The 21,350-nt window shown below is 43.8% G+C and overlaps 2 protein-coding genes across 2 annotated transcripts in view; one reads left to right on the top strand and one right to left on the bottom strand.

Moving 5' to 3' along the window:
• Nucleotides 1–44: 44 nt before the first annotated feature.
• Nucleotides 45–4,218, top strand: LOC139920628 (tubulin alpha chain). The gene is made up of 4 exons (XM_071910670.2): nucleotides 45–172; nucleotides 2,106–2,328; nucleotides 2,605–2,753; nucleotides 3,036–4,218. Exons 1-4 carry the CDS (start codon nucleotides 170–172, stop codon nucleotides 4,008–4,010), a joined length of 1,350 nt encoding a protein of 449 aa, XP_071766771.1. The 5' UTR covers nucleotides 45–169; the 3' UTR covers nucleotides 4,011–4,218.
• Nucleotides 4,219–5,548: 1,330 nt separating this feature from the next.
• The window catches only part of ptprnb (protein tyrosine phosphatase receptor type Nb), a 41,874-nt gene continuing 26,072 nt past the window's right edge, over nucleotides 5,549–21,350 (bottom strand). Inside the window, exons 13-23 of the mRNA XM_078291075.1 lie at nucleotides 18,449–18,658; nucleotides 17,273–17,566; nucleotides 15,959–16,106; nucleotides 15,017–15,090; nucleotides 14,461–14,538; nucleotides 13,859–13,978; nucleotides 12,547–12,713; nucleotides 9,911–9,964; nucleotides 9,294–9,358; nucleotides 8,964–9,037; nucleotides 5,549–6,884 (exon numbers count right to left, since the gene is read on the bottom strand). Coding sequence (XP_078147201.1) covers nucleotides 6,813–6,884; nucleotides 8,964–9,037; nucleotides 9,294–9,358; nucleotides 9,911–9,964; nucleotides 12,547–12,713; nucleotides 13,859–13,978; nucleotides 14,461–14,538; nucleotides 15,017–15,090; nucleotides 15,959–16,106; nucleotides 17,273–17,566; nucleotides 18,449–18,658 — 1,356 coding nt within the window. The 3' untranslated portion in view covers nucleotides 5,549–6,812. The remainder of the gene's footprint in view (nucleotides 6,885–8,963; nucleotides 9,038–9,293; nucleotides 9,359–9,910; nucleotides 9,965–12,546; nucleotides 12,714–13,858; nucleotides 13,979–14,460; nucleotides 14,539–15,016; nucleotides 15,091–15,958; nucleotides 16,107–17,272; nucleotides 17,567–18,448; nucleotides 18,659–21,350) is intronic.

Raw genomic sequence — 21,350 nt, 5'->3', positions numbered from 1 at the left:
CCATTTTCAAGCCAACGGTCGCTCCCGCCGAGAGGAAACTCAAACTGCTTCCGTCGTCCCGCCTCCCTGCGACTGTATAAATACCGCCGCCTCCATTTGCCCTCCACATAACAGCCTTCACTCACCGAATCCTCGCGTCGGCACGAAGGAAAAAAAAAAATCAGAAAAAATGGTGAGTATTGAGGCAGATTTACTTTAAAAATCTTATTTTGCTAGAACAACTAGGCGGGCGGGGGGTTACATGTAAACCGCCATTGCTGCTAGAAACCATATGCAGGTTGTGGATTAAACGCGTGTTTAGTATCAGTCAACCTTAAATGTTAGAATTTCCTAAAATATTAATCAATATAAAATCTGGTTTTAAAAATCGATTTTGATACGCTGTAACGTCACCTAGACAGTCTTGACGATGCTAGACTGCAGCTCTGTTTGTGCTCACTCAGCAGCATGGGACACACGCCAAAAAACTGGCGCAGTTTCGGAAAAAAACGTTTTTGAATCCAGCAGTAGCTAATAAAATCCTAACAAACAGCTGAACAGGATTTTTTCATTTTAAACGTCCTCTCAGTTTAGTGTGGACCATGTGTTGAATGTGATTCATTGTGCAGTCGGTGTAATGGAGGGAAGCGGTAATCTGAGTAACGTTAGAGGAGGATTTGAATAGTCAGTTTCCACTGGAAGGCGCAATCTGATAACGGCCTTGTCGGTACGTGAACGTTACACAAAGCAGCAGGCCCGTGCTGTGGGGGCAGGGAGTGGTTCCTCTATGGATTTTCCCCCTCTGTAGCGCACTGGGAATTTTCACTGATCTGCTGGTGCTGCTGTTAATTTCCATTTGGGAGGGGGGAGGAGAGGGAGTGAACTCACCACAGGCTGCAGTGAAAAACCTCATGTGACTCAGCATACATTTGAAGAAACTCATCGCCCTAGGCCATGATTTACCAAATGTTTTAATTTGAATAACCTTCAGATGGATGCACAGTCGTTTTTCACTCAGTTAAACAATTTTATTATAATATTTTTTTTATACGATGCAATTTTAAAAAGTACAAACATTAGAAACGTGGCAGAATGAACATGTCGGATAACAAAGACAGGGCAGATTAACAGTTGGCCATTTGTGCCATTAAAGGATAATTCCAGTTATTTTCGTTAGTTTCTCTCTCTGCCCCATTTAGACTGTATTTGAGAGCAGTCTGTCTTCAAACTGAGAGGTATCTAGATCTACATTATCGGTTGCATCAGGCACAGTTATTGTCATTTGTGGCTGCTCAAAATGGACTCCTACACATGGCCTTCTGGTACTGAGCCCAATTTCTGGCCTAGAAATTAAATTGCTTATTATAAAATATAAACAAAATATAATTGTATTCAAATCTTAAGCATTAGTATTAATAATAATGTATGTTTGCTGAAAAAATCTATTTAAGCTGCATTGCAATTTATATCACAATTGCAGTATTCTGCTAAATAATTACAATATAAGGTGCAGTCAACAGTGTGTAGCCCTACTCTACAGTCAAGTAATTGATGAAATTTTGATCCAAATTGATTGACATGGCATGATGGTGAAAACTAAGAAAGTAAGGCCCATGTTGAAAATAACAGGGATTATCCTTAAAGTGCAGAGGTCAGCAGTTAAATGCAGATAGCTGAAATATAGGGGGGAGCTTTTGTTAGATACTGAAAAATGATTTACATAGCTGTAGATTAAACAGTCAAACCTATGCAAATATTTTGCACATTTCTATACTGGAAGTATTTTGTTGCATGTACGACTGTCTTTTTATAAAAATCGAACCAGGACAAATCATTACAGAAGGCAGAATTGTATTTAGGCTCTGAGGATTAGTTTCATGTCTGATCTGGGTCAGTGAGCGCACTTGATGCCCAGCAGATGAGGAGCTGTCAGAACTGAAATGGATGCTTTTCATCGCACCTGAACACAACAGAGCAGAGTTTGAGCAAAGAAAACTAGCTTGTTGGGCCTAAAGCAGAATTAACTTGATTAACAAAGTACAAATAATTCACAGGAATTTGTGAAACGACATTTTTGTATATGAAGAGAATGATTTGATGACCGTCTTGTCCCCCTCTCTCTACAGCGTGAGTGTATTTCTATGCACGTCGGCCAGGCCGGAACCCAGATGGGCAATGCATGCTGGGAGCTGTACTGCCTGGAGCACGGCATCCAGCCGGACGGGCAGATGCCCAGCGACAAGACCATCGGCGGGGGAGACGACTCCTTCAACACCTTCTTCAGTGAGACCGGAGCCGGCAAACACGTTCCCAGAGCCGTCTTTGTGGACTTGGAGCCGACAGTCATAGGTAAACAAATTATTTTCCTAAACAAGTGAGAATGAACTGGTACCATAGATTGAAGGAGACTTGTAAACAGTGGTGTTTTTTTTTTTTTTCCTCCAGTGCAGGTCAGAAAGGGAATAATTCACTCATAAGTTTACTTTCTACTTGTTTAAAGATTAAGCCATCTATGTATGTATGACACAAGTCAACATGATGTACAAAGAAGAATTTGACTGTTGTACTAAATTGGGGCTGAAATGGGACTTTATTTTAACCTGTTTCCTCATGTGTGTTCCACAGATGAGGTCCGGACAGGTACCTACCGCCAGCTTTTCCACCCTGAGCAGCTGATCACTGGAAAGGAAGACGCAGCCAACAACTACGCCCGAGGTCACTACACCATCGGAAAGGAGATCATCGACCTGGTTCTGGACAGGACTCGTAAACTGGTAAGCAACAAAGAACGACTGTGTAGGTTAGTCTGCAGAATGGCCACAGTGTTCCTACGAAGGTCTGGAAACCTAATCTGAAAAATTCCAGGTGTAAGTGGTTGTAGTCCGTTGTTTTGCATACTTCATTTGTAAGGAATCCGCTACAGACCACTATCCCACATTCTCAAGAAGCTGAGGAAGAATTATGTATTTTAAATGAGGGAGAAAATGTGTAGGAACGATGTCTCCAGACATGGCCACACCTTTTTTTTATAATTTTCCTTTTTTTTCCCCCTTCAGGCTGACCAATGCACTGGACTCCAAGGTTTCCTCATCTTCCACTCCTTTGGTGGAGGAACCGGCTCTGGCTTCACCTCTCTGCTGATGGAGCGTCTCTCTGTCGACTACGGGAAGAAGTCCAAGCTGGAGTTTGCAGTTTACCCAGCTCCCCAGGTGTCCACAGCGGTGGTGGAGCCATACAACTCCATCCTGACCACCCACACCACCCTGGAGCACTCTGACTGCGCCTTCATGGTGGACAACGAGGCCATATATGACATCTGCCGCAGGAACCTGGACATCGAGCGCCCCACCTACACCAACCTCAACAGGCTCATCGGCCAGATCGTGTCCTCCATCACCGCCTCCCTGCGCTTCGACGGAGCCTTGAACGTGGACCTGACCGAGTTCCAGACCAACCTGGTGCCCTACCCACGTATCCACTTCCCTCTGGCCACCTACGCCCCAGTTATCTCAGCAGAGAAGGCCTATCATGAGCAGCTCTCAGTGGCTGACATCACCAACGCCTGCTTCGAGCCGGCCAATCAGATGGTGAAATGCGATCCTCGTCACGGCAAGTACATGGCCTGCTGCCTCCTGTACCGTGGAGACGTCGTGCCCAAAGACGTCAACTCCGCCATCGCCACCATCAAGACCAAGCGCACCATCCAGTTTGTGGACTGGTGTCCCACAGGCTTCAAGGTGGGCATCAACTACCAGCCTCCCACCGTGGTTCCTGGAGGAGACCTGGCCAAGGTGCAGAGGGCGGTGTGCATGCTGAGCAACACCACAGCCATCGCTGAGGCCTGGGCTCGTCTGGACCACAAGTTCGACCTGATGTACGCCAAGAGGGCCTTCGTCCACTGGTACGTTGGGGAGGGAATGGAGGAGGGAGAGTTCTCCGAGGCCAGAGAAGACATGGCCGCCCTGGAGAAGGATTACGAAGAGGTGGGAACCGACAGCGTCGGAGAGGAGGATGAGGGAGAGGAGTACTAGGTCACTGAAACATCTCCAGCTTGCTGTCGCTCCATTACAATCTACACTCCCCGATAGAAGAAGCTGAACACCAAAAAGGGTTTAATGGACAGCGGAATTCAATTGACACTCATTCCATTAATTCAGCACATTCCAATGAGCTACAAAAATTTCCTGCCTCACTCACCTCAACCATAAAAACACTTTAATAAAAAGAACATTAAAGCCATTTGTCTTGTCATGTGTTTCTTGGTCAGTGTACCAACAGATAACAAAATCAGGTGACATGCATGAAGTCTGTTTTTATTAGCAACAGGACTCTAGATACCATCTAGACACTCCCATCTTTAAGTTAGTTTTCATAACAGTTGCTATGCAGGTCAGGAAAATATGGGGGAAAATGTCTTTGTAATGTCTAGGTATTTCAAAGTATGGAGAAACTAAAATTAGTTGAGGTTTGGCATCTGAAATCTAACCACCACTGTCTGCCCCAGTGGAAAAAATATACAAACCAGTATTGGTGATGACTTGGTCAAAGATGTGAAACAGAAAGCAATAAACCTGCAATGTATCAAAGGCCTGGAAACATGTACAATATTAAATGCACGTAGAAACTTGTAAATGGGGAAATAACTTATGCATTCCAAATTTTCTCTAATCCAAAACCAGCTTGTGCCAGTTTTTCCACTCTGCTTGAAATTACATGTATAGCTGCAGTACATAACTATAAAATTAGACTTCAACTTTTGCCTGTCTGCAGATTTTAAAGGTCAATGAGACTGATATGAACTGATGCTGGAGACAGAACCAGTCTAATCCTCAAATTAATCCGCTAAATGCTCTGGCTGGAAGTTGCATAAGGTAATGTGGGGATATGATGAGGCCTTAATCTCGGCCCAGCGTCATAGTGTGAAACTGTATTGTGATCTAGTGTGTATTATTTCTGGGACCGGGGCTAGTTGTTGGAGCAGCTGTGACCCTTTATGGCGGGACAGATAGTCAGACGTTTCTAGGGTAAGTCTACTGAGATATATGGGAGAGAACAGACTCATTTTTTTTCTTCTAGGCCAGGTTTTGTGATCCATCCACCCCTACTGACTACACACAAAAGGCCCTAAACCCGACCGGCATCATTAATCACCTTGTGGATTTGGCTTTCAGTGCTGAAAGCGCTGCTGGAAAAGATAAGGTCAGGCAGTCGGGGCCCCAGCTTGGTGATAACTAATGCTTTCCTTCTGCTGAAAAACAAAAACCTTTCTGCACTTTCTTCCTGGCTCTTATTTCTTTTCGTCATACTTAATCCTACAAGGGTCACAGGAATATTTTCTTACAAATACAGTATTTCTCCTTCCTATCGGTTGCTGTAATGCACAAGATCAGGAATTGAATCTTATTTTTCTCTTGCAAGTTGCTCCATAAGAGTACCAGATAAATGTCTAAATCCTAAATATCCAATAGCCCAAACTGATATCTACATGCATGATATCGAATTGCATATTCTTGATATATAAAATATATACAAAGACAGAAGTCACACTGAGTGATTGCAGCACTTAAACACGAAAAGATTTATTTAAGGTCTCACATTACAAAATAGCTTTTTTTTTCTTCATAGAATAGCATTTTTTATTTCTTTTTCTGACTTGCTTGAGGTATACAACAATATATTCAGTGACATTTACAATTATCTGAATGGCACACAAAGAGAAGGGAGGGAGTCAGATGTTTGTATTTTCTGCAGGTGTTAGTAAAATGAGGGAAGGGATGAAGAGGGTTACTGAGCGGGATTTTCAGATGTGTAAACAATCACGGTCTGGAGAGAGAGATTACCCATAATTCAACATCACCCCTCACTTCCTTACAAGACTCTTGACACTTTAGCGACGACTAGGGCTGGGTATCGTTAAAATTTTCCGACACCAATACCAGTGTCAATACCGAAACCATACTTTTTTGCTGAATGAACGCATACAGTATTTCAATATGCAATGGATTCAATTATTTCCTGTGTAATATTTGTACATGCCGACTGCTTTTAGAATCAAAAATTCCAAGATCTTAATTTAGGAATCCAACATTCGAAGCTTTTCAGAAGCATTCGATACCATAAAATCGATATTGACACCAAAAATCGTTATGGTACCCAGCCCTAGTTGTGTAGTAGTGACTCTCATGTTAACCGAACAGCAGCACAGTTTCAACAAACTTCAACCACAGATAGTACAGTGTGTTTCTGCTTCAATCTGCACTGACTCGAAGTGGAATGTAGCTAGTGAACTTTCAGGCTGGATTTCCACGAGAAGAAGAAAATCTGATGTTTAAATAATGGTAAGCGTTACCAGTAAGAAAACACTTACTGTAACGTCCGTGTTTGTTTATCGTTTGTCTTCTGGGTTTGTTTTTTCTGACAAAATAGCATATGAATGCTGTTTAGCGGTCGACTCGGAAATCCCGGAGCACATGAACGCACCGTTAGATCTGGTGGGGAGAACCAGAATCGGATCTGCGCCACAAATAGTTAAAAATCAGATTTTCCACGTCTGTCTAAATCCTGCCTAACTTTAAAATTGGCAAATAGTACATTTTTTTTTGACATCACCATTATGTTTCAAGGCATCACCCAATGGGGGAGAGAGAAGCACGAGGTCATTCCTCATCATGATAATCATCATCTTAGAGAGAAAAGGCGAGGTAAAATACAGCTGATGATTTCAATAAGATACAATTCCGAGTGCAAGGGGGTCGATCCGTCAGCCGGTGCGTTGACAGGAGGAGGGCGAGGTGCCGGTGGGCGGTTCTGGTCTGGATCGGATCGGACTGGTTTCACTGGGGCAGAGCTTTGAGGATGGCGTTGACTTCCTCTGCGACGGCTGTCAGGGCGAACTCAAACTGATCCTGGGAACAGGAAGAGAAAACAACTTCATGATTTTACAGCATATGCCTTTGTTTGCATAGTGTTTATGAGGAGTGAGTGAGTGAGTGGGTGGTTAGGTAGGTAGGAAGGTAGATAGGCAGATAAGTAGGTAGCCAACTTAAGTAGTAAGGTAGGTAAGTAGATAGGTAGGCATTTAGGTAGAAAGGTAGGTAGGTACAAAGATACAAAGGTGTGTACTTAGGTACTTAGGAAGCTAGGTTGGTTGATAACTAGGTAGGTAGGTACTTAGGTAGAAAGGTAGGTAGATAGGTACATAGATACAAAAGCTGCTTTTCCACCGCATGGTACCGGCTCAACTCGCCTCGCCTCGACTCGCTTTTGGTAGTACCACTTGGTTTTCCACTGCAGATAGTACCCCCTCAATGTGCCCAATGGAAAACCAAAAAGTAGAGTCGAGTCGAGTTGAGCCGGTACCATGCGGTGGAAAAGCGGCAAAAGGTAGTTAGGTAGGTGTGTACATAGGTACTTAGGTAAGTAGGTAGTTAGGTAGGTACTTAGGTATGAAGGTAGGTACTTGGGTATGTTAGGAACTAAGGAACTAAGGAAATTGAAATTATCTCAATACAAGTCAAGTCCTTTGAGATTGTAGTTCTAACCTTAAATTATTTTCTTTTTTGGAGAGCCACTATCCAGACACTTTGAGAGAACAAGTTCAACAACAACAAGCTGAGATAAGTGGATACACAGAGTTGGTTGGTAGGTTAAAGACTTGGCAGACTGGTTTCAGCAACAAGTTCCTCCTCAGGGATTGAATCAACACTCAGACTGTCAGGTAGAGACAGAGAAACCAGCTGCTGATCCTGCTGAGCTTGGATGTGCTGTTGTTCATCATCTGATTTCTACAAGTGTTCACACTACTGACAACAATAACATGGAAACAGTTAAGGGTACAAGGGCTGGGATTCAAACCAGCAACCTCAAGCATGACGACCACCTGTTTATCTCACTGAGCTGTAGGCAAGGCCTTCTTGGTCTTCTTTCATCAGCTTATTATGAACATAAAACCAAAAAGAAGAGTCAGACTATCAGGTGGAGACAGAGAAACCAGCTGCTGATCTGTTTCTGAGTTTGGGTTTTAACACGTTCAGTATCTGGTTTATACAAGTGTTCACACCACTGACAACAACATGGAAACACTAAAGACTGGGATTTGAACCAGCAACCTTCTACATGACTAGCAGGCTCTTATCCCACTGAGCTACAGCCAATGGCCTCTCAGAAATCATTCATCAGCTTATTTGATCTGAACCAGGATCTGGTGCATCATATCCATCTGTTCATCTCACTTGCTTTTGTTCTGCATTCATAAGCAGAGTCCTGCCGTAGTAAGATCTGTCAAGAGATGGCGCCATTTAATGATGCCTAAATGCAACTCCTGTCCTGTCCTGTCATTGGCCACCATAAGTCATTTATGAGAGCTTATGACCAGGTGACTTTTTTCCAGTGCCTTCTGGGAGTGAAAAATTGAGCAGTTTAGGATCAGAGAACAAGTGAGTACACAGCCTGAAGCAGAAGAAAATGCCATGGAAGATGGACTGGTTGGGGACAGAGAGTCTTCTGGAAGGGTTTGGGAAAGAAGTTAAAACAAATCTTACTTGTACAAACTGACTGAATTGCACAAACCCCCCCTTTATCTATATGGAGTGTATTTTATATGTGCGTATTGTATTTCCTTTGATGACATGCAATCCAAACAAATTGCCTTCAAAAAAGACCAAAATGGCTCTAAAAATCAGATCAAGGGGGCAAAAAATGTCCTCTGAAAAAGGTGCATCTTACCCTGGCAGGTACATAGCTGTGTGGATGGATGGATAGATAGATGATAGATGGATGGATTGATGAAAATATGATTTGATGGCAGCCCTGGTAGCAGTTATTTTACACCTTTATATATCCAAGGAGCAGAGCATCCTTCTTAACACTCATACAATAACTGGGAGCTCTACCAGAACAGTTTGGGGGTTCAGTGCCTTGCTGTTGGGCACATCGGCTAGTCCAGGACCCTCCAGTCTCCAGCCTGTGTTTCAGCTGTGACTAACCTTGGTGCGCACCATCCCAGGCCTCTGGTCACGGACATGCTCCAGTGTAGCAGCAATGTCGATCTCCTTCACACCTGCAGGAGGAAAGACACAACACACTCGTTTATTTAAGCGGTAATCCCTCAAGATCCTCATGTTTCATGCACTTCCCACAGATCGCCTGTCAATCAAACAGTGTGGGCGGAGCTTGGATTTTCTGTTGATGATGTTTGAGTTTCTGTAGGTGTCGCTCGTTTCTTTGTCTGTTCAGCCATGGTGGCTATCACTGCTCATGCTAACACACAAACACACACACAAACACACACACACACACACACACACAAGCCTCACCTTTAGCCATACGATTCAGAACCATGTCAATCAGGATGTAAGTCCCAGTCCGGCCTGTACCATCACTATGGAAGCAACAACACATTACACATTTAAAATTTAAACATCTACACTTACATAGCTCATACTGTTATTCCAATACATAAACCATGATGATATGAAATAAACCTGTTACGTTCATTTTTACTATTTTGTTATAAGGATCCTAAATGTAAGCAACCCTCTGCCTTTCAATGTGTTTTTAGTTCTTTCCATAAGATTTCAAAGCAAAACCGGGCTATTTCATTTCATTTTCCTACTTATTATTTATGCATTTTATTGGTTTTGCACCATTTTCCTCTGTGGTGAGTTTTGCTGTCATTTTGTTTCTATGTCCAGTTTGTTTACCATTTGTATGTCAAAATAAACTAAACCTAACCGTAATTGTAATAAGAATCAATGAATCAATAAACATTCTTTTTGTCATTCCTGACAAACTTACTTTTTGCAGATATGCTGCTTTTATCCAATTTACAGCACTATGTCATGTGTTAACAGCAGAGGAAACTGAGCCTGCTAAAACATGGTGTCTGTCTGCCACCAGGTGGACTGAGGCGGTACTGCAGCTGGAGGCTTACCTGCAGTGAACGATGATGGGGCAGGACCGGCCTCTGTAGCACTTATTCACCTTCCTGTTGGCAGAGAGAGAGAGAGAGAGAGAGAGAATGAAAGAGATGGGAGACAGCATATGAGAAATCGATGAGTTTCTTTCCAAAATGAGATGTGACTGACACTGCAAAATGAAAACAAATGATGGTAAACAAAGCCGATCTTAACTTAACTTTTTTCTAAGAGAGGAGTGCCTTGGATTGGTTGTTTTTTTTTAACAATATTAGTGTTTTGGAAATTAACTGTTCCATTAGTTTGATGGGATTGGTGTATCCAAGGTGGAGTAGGCACGACACACTGTGAACTTACAACATGTGTGGAATATAAAAGTCATAGCATTCATATATAGTAGAAATATAGCAGGCTACAGAAGCGGGATTATTGTAAATTATGAAAGGGATGAATAGATTATTACAGATAGGAGGAAACAGGGGCGATCAGAGCTTTGTCAGTGAGGAAAATACAGAAGATAATGAGGTAAATATTAAACTTTTGGACCCACAGTGCAATTGTTTGGTTACAAAACACTTGGATTATGCTGCACAAGCATTTTGTTGGTCATTTTATGCAGTTATATAAAGCTTTTTGGTGCTTTTTGGTGCTCCTAAAATAATGATTTTCATTTTGGGGTGAACTATTCCTTTAAGGTTGGGTAAAGGGTTAAGGATAAGATATACATGCAATGGTTAAGAATAAGGTTAAGGGGGCAAGGGGAATGAATGAAGTCAAAGGAATGTCCTCACAGGTGTAAGTGTGTGTGTGTGTGGGTGTGTGTTAGTGTGTGTGTGCAAGCATGCATGTTTGTGTGTGTGTGTGTGCGTATTCATTTCAGAGTGCCAAGTCTGCTTCCCTGGCTGATGCAAGCGCATGATTGACAGCTGCTTCAGCCAGACAAGCAGAGAGAGAGAGAGAGAGAGAGACATAGAGAGAGAGAGAGAGAGACATAGAGAGAGAGAGAGAGAGACAGAGAGAGCAGGGGGGGTAAAAAGGGTTTTTTCGGCGATGGACCTCCTGCTGCAGCCACATCAGTCCATGATCATTTTTGTGACTATGCAACTGGACCCAGACTACTAGCTGCAAATCACAAGAATGACACAGACAGATATGTTAAAAAATAAACCAAGGGCCCCGCTGACCTCCATCGCACAGGGTGGGAGTACGGGAAGAGAGGAGGGACAACAGGGAGGGGAGGAGGGGGAAGAGACTGACGGTGGCAAAAGGATGACGAAAGATCAGAATGATAGAGATCGGTGTCATTGCTATTTCTTAATCGCGTTATAAATATGTTTGACTTGCTGATCGGATGAGCAAAAACAAAAAAAGGGGCACAGAAACCAGGAGAATCACAGGAGATGAAGTGGTGGTAGATTTAAATTAGTATTAGGAGAGTTAGTAGAGGAGAACTGGGAAACCGGGTTCCCGAATGCATCCTGAGACTAAAGTTCGTCTTCGTTCCATTTTAAATCAAAGGAGAGAAGAAGAACTTGGCTAAAGATGCTTCTGGGGAAAGCCGGCCCAGATCTGATGCATGACACTGGAAGGTTGGAGCGCGTGCATTAGGCCTCAAGCAAGATCTGTTGGATGATTTTTTTAATTTAATTTGATGATTTGATGGAGAGAGGGTGTCTTATTCACTTTCCCCCGCCAAGATTTTCCTCCAGCAACCCTCCAGATCAGTTTGATCTTTCAGGTTGGACCAGGATCTAAGCAACAATCAATGTTTCATGCTGAGATTTTCATGAATAAAGCCCAGTAAGAGTCGAGGGTCAGCAAAGCACTGTGGCTCCTACATAGACGAATGCCTGGTGTCCACTAGCTCTGCTGGTTTGGTTTGGTTTGGTTTGGTTTGGTTTGGTTTGGTTTGGTTTGGTTTGGTTGCGTCTTCACTGATTAACTGGCAGACTTAAAGGCAATAAGCACATCTTGTCCACCTTGAATCATTTATTTTCAGCAAAAGAGCAATAAAATAGCAAAGCAAAACACAGAAAATTGTGTTTTTTTTCATTACTCTTCTCCCAGTTGCTTATTTTGTAAAGCAGATTTCAAAGTCATACTAAAACTGAATGCTGTGCAAATGTTTTTCCATGACGTAGAGCAAACGCTGTATTTAAAATCAATCAATCGCTGTTAACTGTTGGAGATTGTAGCCATCTGTCACCGGGTTCAGCCGGTTTCTGAAGACAGTGGAAACACTTTGAAAAAAACAAAACAAATAAAAACTAAAACCCTGGCCGGTGGAGACAAGGCATAAGCCCAGAGCTAGACATTGATGCCTATAAAGTGTGTCAGGCTGATTTCTTAATCCATCTGCTTGGGTTTGGGCTCAGGTGCATAAACACTGTTAGAAAACACAGATCTTACCAATTTAGCATTTGAAAATTATTAGTCATTTTTGGCTTCAGTTCATTTTGCAATCGCATTTTCCATTCTCCAATTGCAATCAGCTGCAGTCTACGCCTCTGAAGTCTGACGTTCCACTGTCTGCTGTTTGTAGGTTGTTTTGCGGGCGATGTTGAAGCGTCGGTGTCTACTCTACATTTGCAGCCATCTGGCGTATTATTTGATAAACGAGGGGTCGATCTGTATCGGCCGTGAGCTGCAGTACCTGCGGAAGTCCAGCAGGGGTCGCGTGGAGGTGGGGATGCCCTGCGCCGGCCAGCTGAGGAAGTGGAACTGGGTCAGGGTTCTGGTCTCCTGCGTCTGCACGTTCTTCAGGTAGAAGCTACGCACCAGGAAGTCGTTACACCAGATGTGCTCCGATACCAAGTTCACCTGCGGGGCGGAGACATGTTCAGAGGGATCTAAAGTGACCGGACACACAGCTGGTGACGGATGTGAACTGGCGACTTTTCGGTTATGGGTCAGCCTCTAAAACTAGGCCAGACTATCACACACACACACACACACACACACACATGAAGTCAGATGCTTGGGTGAGCCCACGCCCACATAGACACCATACTTGCATACATGGGTACACACACACACACACACACACACACACACAAAACCATTCAAGCATACATGCATGTGCACGCCGACACACACAGAGAGACTCTAAAGTAGGACGTCTACCTCTCACATAAAGATCATAGTTCACGCTTTTTTTGGTCTCTCGTATTCTCTCTCTCTCTTACTCTCTCTCTCTCTCTCTCACATTTAAAATATTTATGTCCACATAAATACAAGCATACAAAGGACATAAACACTATTAATGCAATCAGATATTGAGTCAGTCAGTTACATAAGTGCCTGATTGGCAGCCACATTGTTGCATACACACAGGATGAAAACAGTGGCAGGTCGAGGGATAATAGACAGAATCCACTTCAAGGGTATAAAAAGCAACGCCTTCTCCATATTGAGCAGCTACCAATGATAGCAGATACTGAACAATACCTCGCTAACTGCTTGGCCCTTCTCTTAGGGAGACCAGCCATCTGAAGGCCCCTCACAACTAGCTTGTGCACATGACCCAGGCTGCCAAATATGAAAACTAAAAGTTTGCACTTGTAGCCTAGCTGTGAAATGTTCTGCTCCAGCTGTTGATATTTCAGCATCTTAGAAAGGCTAGAAAGGCTTCCTCTAGGCTGTAGTCAAAAGTACAGCCGACCTCTAGAACGAACACCTCTCTAAGATTTTCATTGACAACAACATCGGGAGTGTTAGCTGTAATATTAGAGAACACTTCTGAATCCTCACTACACAGACTGAGCATGCTCGGCTTCACAGCAGAATGCTTATAAAGCATTATAGAAGACCTGAAAATAGATGTGATATCTTTTGATATCAGATCCACTATTCTGTCATGCCTACATATGTAAAGCCCCCTGTATACATGGCAACCATTTAAGATGTGGGACATGACACACACACACACACACACACACACACACACACACACACCGTGCTCTCACCTCATAGATGTGGTAGAGGGAGGAGCCCTCGTCAGGCCAGTAGCGATCACACTGTTTCTCTCCGTCCTCCACCAGAGCCGTCATCATCACGATCACAGTGCAGCCGTTCTCCCAAACCATCTGCTCAGCAACAACAACAACAACAACAACAGCAACAACAACAACAACAACAACAAAGCATGCAGATCATTAGCCTCAGCCTGGACAGACAAATAACATTACTGCAACATTACTACTACTACTACTACTACTACTGCTACCAGCACTACTGCCTACCAGTACTACTACTACAACTACTACTACTATTACCATTACTATTACTATTACTACTAAAAGTAGTACTAAAAGTACTGTAAGTCCACAATAATACTGCATAAGCACAGTGAAAATGAAAATCCAATAAGAATCAAAGAAAATCTCCCTAAAGCTTAATGTAAACAATTATGTTTGTCACTTTGCACTTACACTCAGTGCTGCAGTTGTATAAATGTACAGGTAGATAGATGTTTTTTTTTCTTATAAACAAACATTACACACACTGAAATTGAGTTAATTAACACCTAACTCCTTTAAGCACTACTTTCGTGTCCTGTGGTACCGACCTGCCAGAAGTCGGAGATGGTGTGTGACAGCGGCCCCTGGGTGGCGATGTAGGCAGGCATCCTGGGGTCATGCTCAATCTGAAGGGGAAGGGGGTCGGGGCAAAGGTCAGAGGTCACCTCCGGCTAAGCGCAAGCCTCAGTCACCATGGAAACCAGCAGCAATGGTGACAGATCCGTTCACCAGCTGCATTCTTTCACTCGTATGGAATCAGGGCGGGAAACTTTGGCGGCTGATGGATCCCCAAATTTTCTACCTCCTCTTTCAGTTTTTTACCAGGCAAAACTGATGGTTAGGAGAGATATTGACCTCTGAATGACGGCTGGCCACCTGATTAAGTGGACAATCTTACCAAACGCAGCCAAAATGTACCCAAATTTGCCTGGTGGCCGGTGTTAATTTCCCACCCTGTGCGGGATTCACATCTAGATCACAGCTTGATCAATAAATCTGGCTTTGGCTGGGATCTAGAGGACTTGAGGTTGGAGTTAATAATGATTGGTGTTGAGGATTACAGAAGAAGAAGCGAGCGGCTGGAGAAGCGGCAGGTTGGCTTACTATGGTGCTGGCGTTGATGTAGTCGGTCCGGGAAGGGTTGATCTCCGCTTTCAGCTTCACCCTGGAGTGGTCGTCTGAAGGAAAACGACAACACATCAGGGAACGTGTCGGACATAAACATGTAGAAACATCAGAAACGAGAAGAAAAATACTGTAAACACAGCAGCTGTACAACAAAGTATATTAACTAGACAGAATGGAGATCACAGCCCAGTTATAAACAAAAAAAAAAGGTAGAGAAACTGACCTATATACGCAAATGCAGGTATAATCATATATAAACATACATAAAATTACATAAAAGAACAGAAAATAATAAAATATATCATATAGTATACGCTCCATTTACAGTCTTTATAAATAAAGGCCAATAAAAAAAGACACAGAAAAAGTGGAAAACAGGGAAAGAAGAATACAAAAAACAAATGGGAGATATCTTATCAAAGCTCGATATCCCATGCCTTTAAAACTTCCAGCAGCCTACTTCTTAAGAGGAAAACGCTGAATAAAAAACCGTGTGTGATGCCTTTTTGTCTCAAATTAGGTCAATGGTCGCTGTAGATACAAAGACGTCAGCTGCTTCTCTTGATGCTGCAAAGTCAAGTGTGCAGCAGACGCGTCGAGTGGAGGTTTGACGCACCGCTCGACTCTTGAAAACAGGTGACGCGTTTGGTGGCGCTTGTATCGGATGCTTCAAGTGCATTTCTGCCTTTATTGCCTTTCACACAGGATCTGGATGGTCTTTCTGTGGCTCTGAGATTCCTGAGACTACCTGTTGCACACCTTCCTCTTTCCCTATACCGGTTTCGATTCTTCAAATTTGATACCGCTTCTCGAGCAATCTTTACTATGATTCTCACCGGATGAAGTCTCTTGTCCTGTGATCCGTCACTTTAACTGTTTGTGCGTATCAGTGAGTGTGTTAGTGATGCTGGGACTCACAGGGCACGGAGTCGGGGCAGCGGTTCTTCTTGGCGTTGGCGTCGCTCTGGGCCACGGAGACGGCGCTGGGCTCGGCCTGGTAGGAGCACAGCGCCTCCCACTCCTTCATCAGACGGTCCTTGTTCCTCAGATGGTCCTCCATGTAGGCCTGGGGTGGGGGGGGTGGGGGGGGTTAGGGTTTGGTTTAAATAGCATTACAATGTTATAGATATAGTTATTGTTTCATACTTTTTCCAGACCTTATTCTCTTGACTGGACCTGACAATTTCATTCAGTGTTTATTATAATTTAGGCTGACAGCCGTATTAGTTATGCCATATCACTTTATAGATGAAGATTATTCTTTACAGCAGCAAATATAATATGTGAGATAACAGGGGGATCTAACACAACAGAAAATGTGTAGTCATATACAGTATATATTGGGGCTGAACAACATCATTTGTCCATAATTTTCAGGTATTGAGTGATGCATTTCAGGTAGGTTTGCAGAATTAATTGTGTATAATCAAATATCACATTTTTAGTTGAATACTCATAGAATACCAATAATTTTAATTTAATTTAATTTAACCTGTATTTAACCAGGTCGGTCCCGTTGAGATACAAACACCTCTTTTTCCAAGGGAAGCCTGGTAATCAGGTAAAAACCTTGTGATTTTCATGTTTTAACTTAAAATGCTTAACTTATATTTCAGAAAATGCCTTTATTTGCAGGACAAAGATATATAAAAAAGACCACTTGTGAAAAGTAAGCGTAAAAGTGTTCATGAACTGGCTATAAGTTATTACTGCATGGTATCAATCAGTGACAGAGAGTAGCAAAACAGATATGAAAAAGTTGAAGATCACTTCAACCCCTTGCACCCTGATTTCCCTTCAATTTCCCCTTAGAAGAAACTTTTTTTCCAAACTGTACAACAGTGTCACAAACATATTGTGTATCTGCTCGTTCCAACGCTTGACTGAGTGAAATATTCAAATTGGTGCCATTTTTTTTATGGCTGCACCATTACATCAAATGGAAAAAATCTAGATGTCTTGTGCATCATTTTATACACAACCTGTAATCCATCATGACATATTTGGTATCTTTGGAAACCTTGGCATCTTGACTAGAATTTTAAATCAAATTTGTGTGGTTTGAACAAAGCTTGGCCGTGAAACATGCATTTGAAATGATGGAGCCACCAGCGGGAGCGGCACGGTGGAAGAGGTCAATACCTGTGACCGCATAACAATCGGGAATTATCGTTTTATCCATAAATTCATGTAATGATTTCAGGAGACAGACCCGGACGCCGGGCTACTGACCAGTATCATGTGACCAGTGGAGATGTCCATGTTGGCCTGGGCCGGCTCCTCGCACCAGGACGGGGTGCTGCTGTGGGAGCTGGGGCTGGCCTGGGCCCCGTCGCTGAACTGGGACGACACGCTGCTGACCCGGGACGTGTCGGTGCCTCCTCCTCCTCCTCCTGCTCCTCCTCCTCCTCCTCCTCCTCCAGCTCCTCCTCCTCCTCCTCCGCCCGATCCTCCCACGGCTCCCAGAGCGGCTGCTTCCAGGCGTCCAAAGGCGCCTTTGGACGCCATGTGCTGACGACACAAGTCCTGGAGGGGATGGGAGGCGAAAAGTCAGTTTTGCATTTTGTCAGTTTTTGGCAGGTGTGTATTTGCTTGTTGAGTTATTTCATATACAGAAATATGTACGTTTTTCTCATCTTTCAGTCTTTAATCACTGTGTTTTATCACTTCACTTCTGTTTTGAAAAAAAATAAGAGAGTCATTATACACAATAACTGATTTTTGTGGGAGTGGGTTTGGTTTACATGCATGGATTAACATCAATAAATCATCACCACATTCATTTTGAGTCATTAGTATAATTACTGTAAACAAATGGGACCATCACTGAGAAATCAGTCATATTAAATCTGCTGCTTCATCAACACAAATCTCCATCGCAGGGTTTTCCTCAGGGTGCGAAGAGTTGATCCTAGGACAGAGGGAGCTGCATTTCAATAGAAAAGTCGATCCGTTCATTTTCAGAAACTTAAGGCCTTTATTTATTTATCTCAAATCCACTTTCAGAGATTTTCACAACCCGTGGGAACCCTGCTTATCCTTCTTCTTGTTCTTCAAAACAAACACAAAGCAAAGCCAGGGGGGGCCGGAGGGGAGGGGCAAGCAGCAGCATCCTCTTTGTGTCAGGAATCAACGGGGCTTATGGGAAATGTAGTCTTAATGTGGAGAAACACCAGCACTAACAATACCACTGGTGTGAGATAGAGGCGACCAATCGTCTCCAACATTGACTCATTTGTTTACAGTAATTATGCAAAGATATCACAATTAATTTGACACTGATATATTGATGTTTAAAATGTGACACATGGCACCTTTAAGCCTCTGACCCTAGACTTCATTTTTCACTGACAGCTGGGTTAGAGGGGTTCCCAGCGGACAGGCGGACTAACAGGTGTTACGACTGACCTGGTACTCCTGGTGTGTGATGGCCCCTCCCTCCGGCCCCAGGCCCAGCTTCTCGGCGGCCAGGCGATGGGCGTGGTGACGCAGGCAGGCGATGGTCATGGCCGCCACCAGGACGCCGCCCACGCAGGCGATGGCCACCAGCGTGGCAAACACCCAGCGGGAGCCGGGCTGGACCCGGGTCGCCAGGGGCAACGCCTTCCCGTCATTCCTCTGCGGGGAGAGATAACGAGAAAGAGAGAGATGAAGGGAGATGAAGAGACAGAGAAAGATGATAAGAGAGACAGAAAGCATTACATCAGAGGTTTCATGTCAGGACTCAACTGGCCTTGGACATGATATCATGCCCCAGCATATTGAATAACATCATATCCCTCCTTCATCAAATCTGTTGTTTGTGCACAACCCCGTCAGACTGTTTTGATTCCCATTCCTGGATCCCGACCAGCAGGAAATTAACTTCTTTGTCCACTGGCTGCAGAGCTGCTGCTGTGTGTCTTCACCTGTCTGTTTTACCAGCCAGACAGAACAGAAAAAGACCTCCAAACTATGGTTGGTTACCTGCAAGAATGGCTGGTAGAGCAGAAAAACTGTACCAGCTTTTGGCCGGCAGCTGGTTTAATTTAAACCAGTTGAGATCCACTGCCTTACAATCTAGATTTGTGAATGAAAGGACTAAAAAGTTAGCAGTCCGTTTATTTATCTTGCTCTATTTTCAGCACCTCCCTGCTTCACATTCATACAGTTCCACACAGTCAGACTGGGAGCTGCCCAGTACAACCACAGACTTCTACTGTCGGACACTGAGCAGCTGCACTGGAGCAATTAGGGGTTTGCTGCCTTGCTCAAGAGCAACCAGAAGGTGTTTGTTGAGGAACACACACACACACTTCTCATTCTCTCTCCACAGCAAGTCTGGGGATTCGGTTCAGCAACCTTCCTGGTCACAACCTGCTTCTCTAACTGCAAGGCTACAACCAACTAAATCAACTAAATCAGATTATCATCATTAATGATTCTCCAATCAATAACAATAGGGCACAGGACCACAGTTGAACAAAAATTGACCAATGCTTTTTTCTTCCTCACATAACTTCTGAAACAAGCCTTTCGATTGTTGTGCAGAATCTCTGGTTTACAGATCAAGTTGCATGTTAAAGCTTTTATTACATTCACACTGACCACATTTTTAGCATTAGCATTTCATTGTCTGCCCCCCCACACCTTTTTAGCATTTTCTAAATTCTTGAAAAATACATTTTATTGAGAAATCTGTCTCCACACGAACTTCATATCGCAATATCGAGCAAAAAGCAAAAATAGCAATATGATTTTTTTGGTCAATATTGTGCAGCCCTATAAGAAAATTATATAATTTGACCGCTAACTTGAAAATGTGTTTGTGAGTACAAAGAGAGAGTTTTTTCGAGGGAACTCTGACTTTCCTGATAGAAACCAAAAGAATCACAACCAGTTTCCCCTTTGCTCCAGAACAGACGGCAGTTTCAAGTTAGCGGTCAAAAACTACTTGAATCCCACGTATAGAAACAGCTGAAAGTGGAGCATGTTTTAGGACAAAAGTAGAACCTCAGTCATTCCCTTGTCCCTCTCTACAGATGCTTACAATCCCATGCAGCACACACACACACACACACACACACACACACACACACACACACATTTTTGAACACCTAATTACTTAATGAGGCGGACATAACTAGCTACAGTTCAATGAAGGGAAGTGTGAGCAGAAGGGCTGGGAGAGGAGGAGGAGGAGGAGGAGGAGGAGGAGGAGGAGGAGGAGGAGGAGGAGAAGGGGGAGGAGGAGGAGGAGGAGGGGGGGAGGAGGAGGAGGAGGAGGAGGAGGAGGAGGAAGAGGAGGAGGAGGAGGGGGAGGAGGAGGAGGAGGAGGAGGAGGAAGAGGAGGAGGAGGAGGGGGAGGAGGAAGAAGACTACTGTTAAACTATTATTTCTTACAAAAATGATAATGAGCGAACCTTTGTGATGCCTCAAAGTTACGAAAGTCCAAACGGTTCGTTTAGAGGCTTTTCTAATATGGACTGTGTGGATTTAGTTGGCGACCGTGTGTGTGTGTGTGTGTGTGTGTGTGTGTGTGTGTGTGTGTGTGTGTGTGTGTGTGTGTGTGTGTGAGGCATGCAGAGCCCTCCTGACACTGCGGTGCCTCAGCATGACCATCCAATTATTTCTGCTGTCTTTCATCTCTCGCCTCCTCTCTCCTCTCCTGGCCTTCTACCCTTTACCTCCTTCATCTCTCTCCTCCTCCTCCTCCCTTCATCTCTCCTCCTCCTCCCTCCTTCATCTCTCCTCCTCCTCCTCCCTCCCTTTCTCTCCACTCCTCTTTGTCCCCTCCCTCTCTCCTCTTCTTCTCTCCTCTTTCCTGCGCCACTTTCATCTCATTATCTCATCTCTTCTTCTCTCCTTTTTTTCTCTCCTCTTCTGTTCTTTCTTCTCCTCTCCCATTTTCTTCTCTCCTTTATTTTCCTCTCATCTCCTTTTCTTTTCTCCATTTCTCTCCTCTCCTCTCCCATTTTCTTCTCTCCTCTGCTTTCCTTTCATCTCCTTTTCTTTTCTCCTCTTCTCTTCATTCCTTTCCTTCTCATCCCTCACGTTCTCTCATCCCCTTTTCTTCCCTTTCCTCTGCTCTCCCTTTCACCTCCCCTTTTCTCTCGTTTCCTCCTCTTCTTTTCATTTCTCGTCCTCACTCTTCTCCTTTTCTCCTCTCCTCTCCCTTTCTCTCCTCTCCTTCTCACCCGACTTTCCCTCCTCTCCCCTGCTTTTCTTTTCTCCTCTTCTCTTCACTCCTCTCTCCTTCTCCCCTTTCCTCCCCCTCCCTTTCTTCTCTCCTTTCCTCTCCTTTTCTTCCCTCCTCTCCTTCTCTTTTCTC

The sequence above is a fragment of the Centroberyx gerrardi genome, chromosome 21, assembly GCF_048128805.1.
Source record: "Centroberyx gerrardi isolate f3 chromosome 21, fCenGer3.hap1.cur.20231027, whole genome shotgun sequence".
Classification (NCBI taxonomy): domain Eukaryota; kingdom Metazoa; phylum Chordata; class Actinopteri; order Beryciformes; family Berycidae; genus Centroberyx; species Centroberyx gerrardi.
This window is presented reverse-complemented; position numbering and strand designations above follow the sequence as displayed.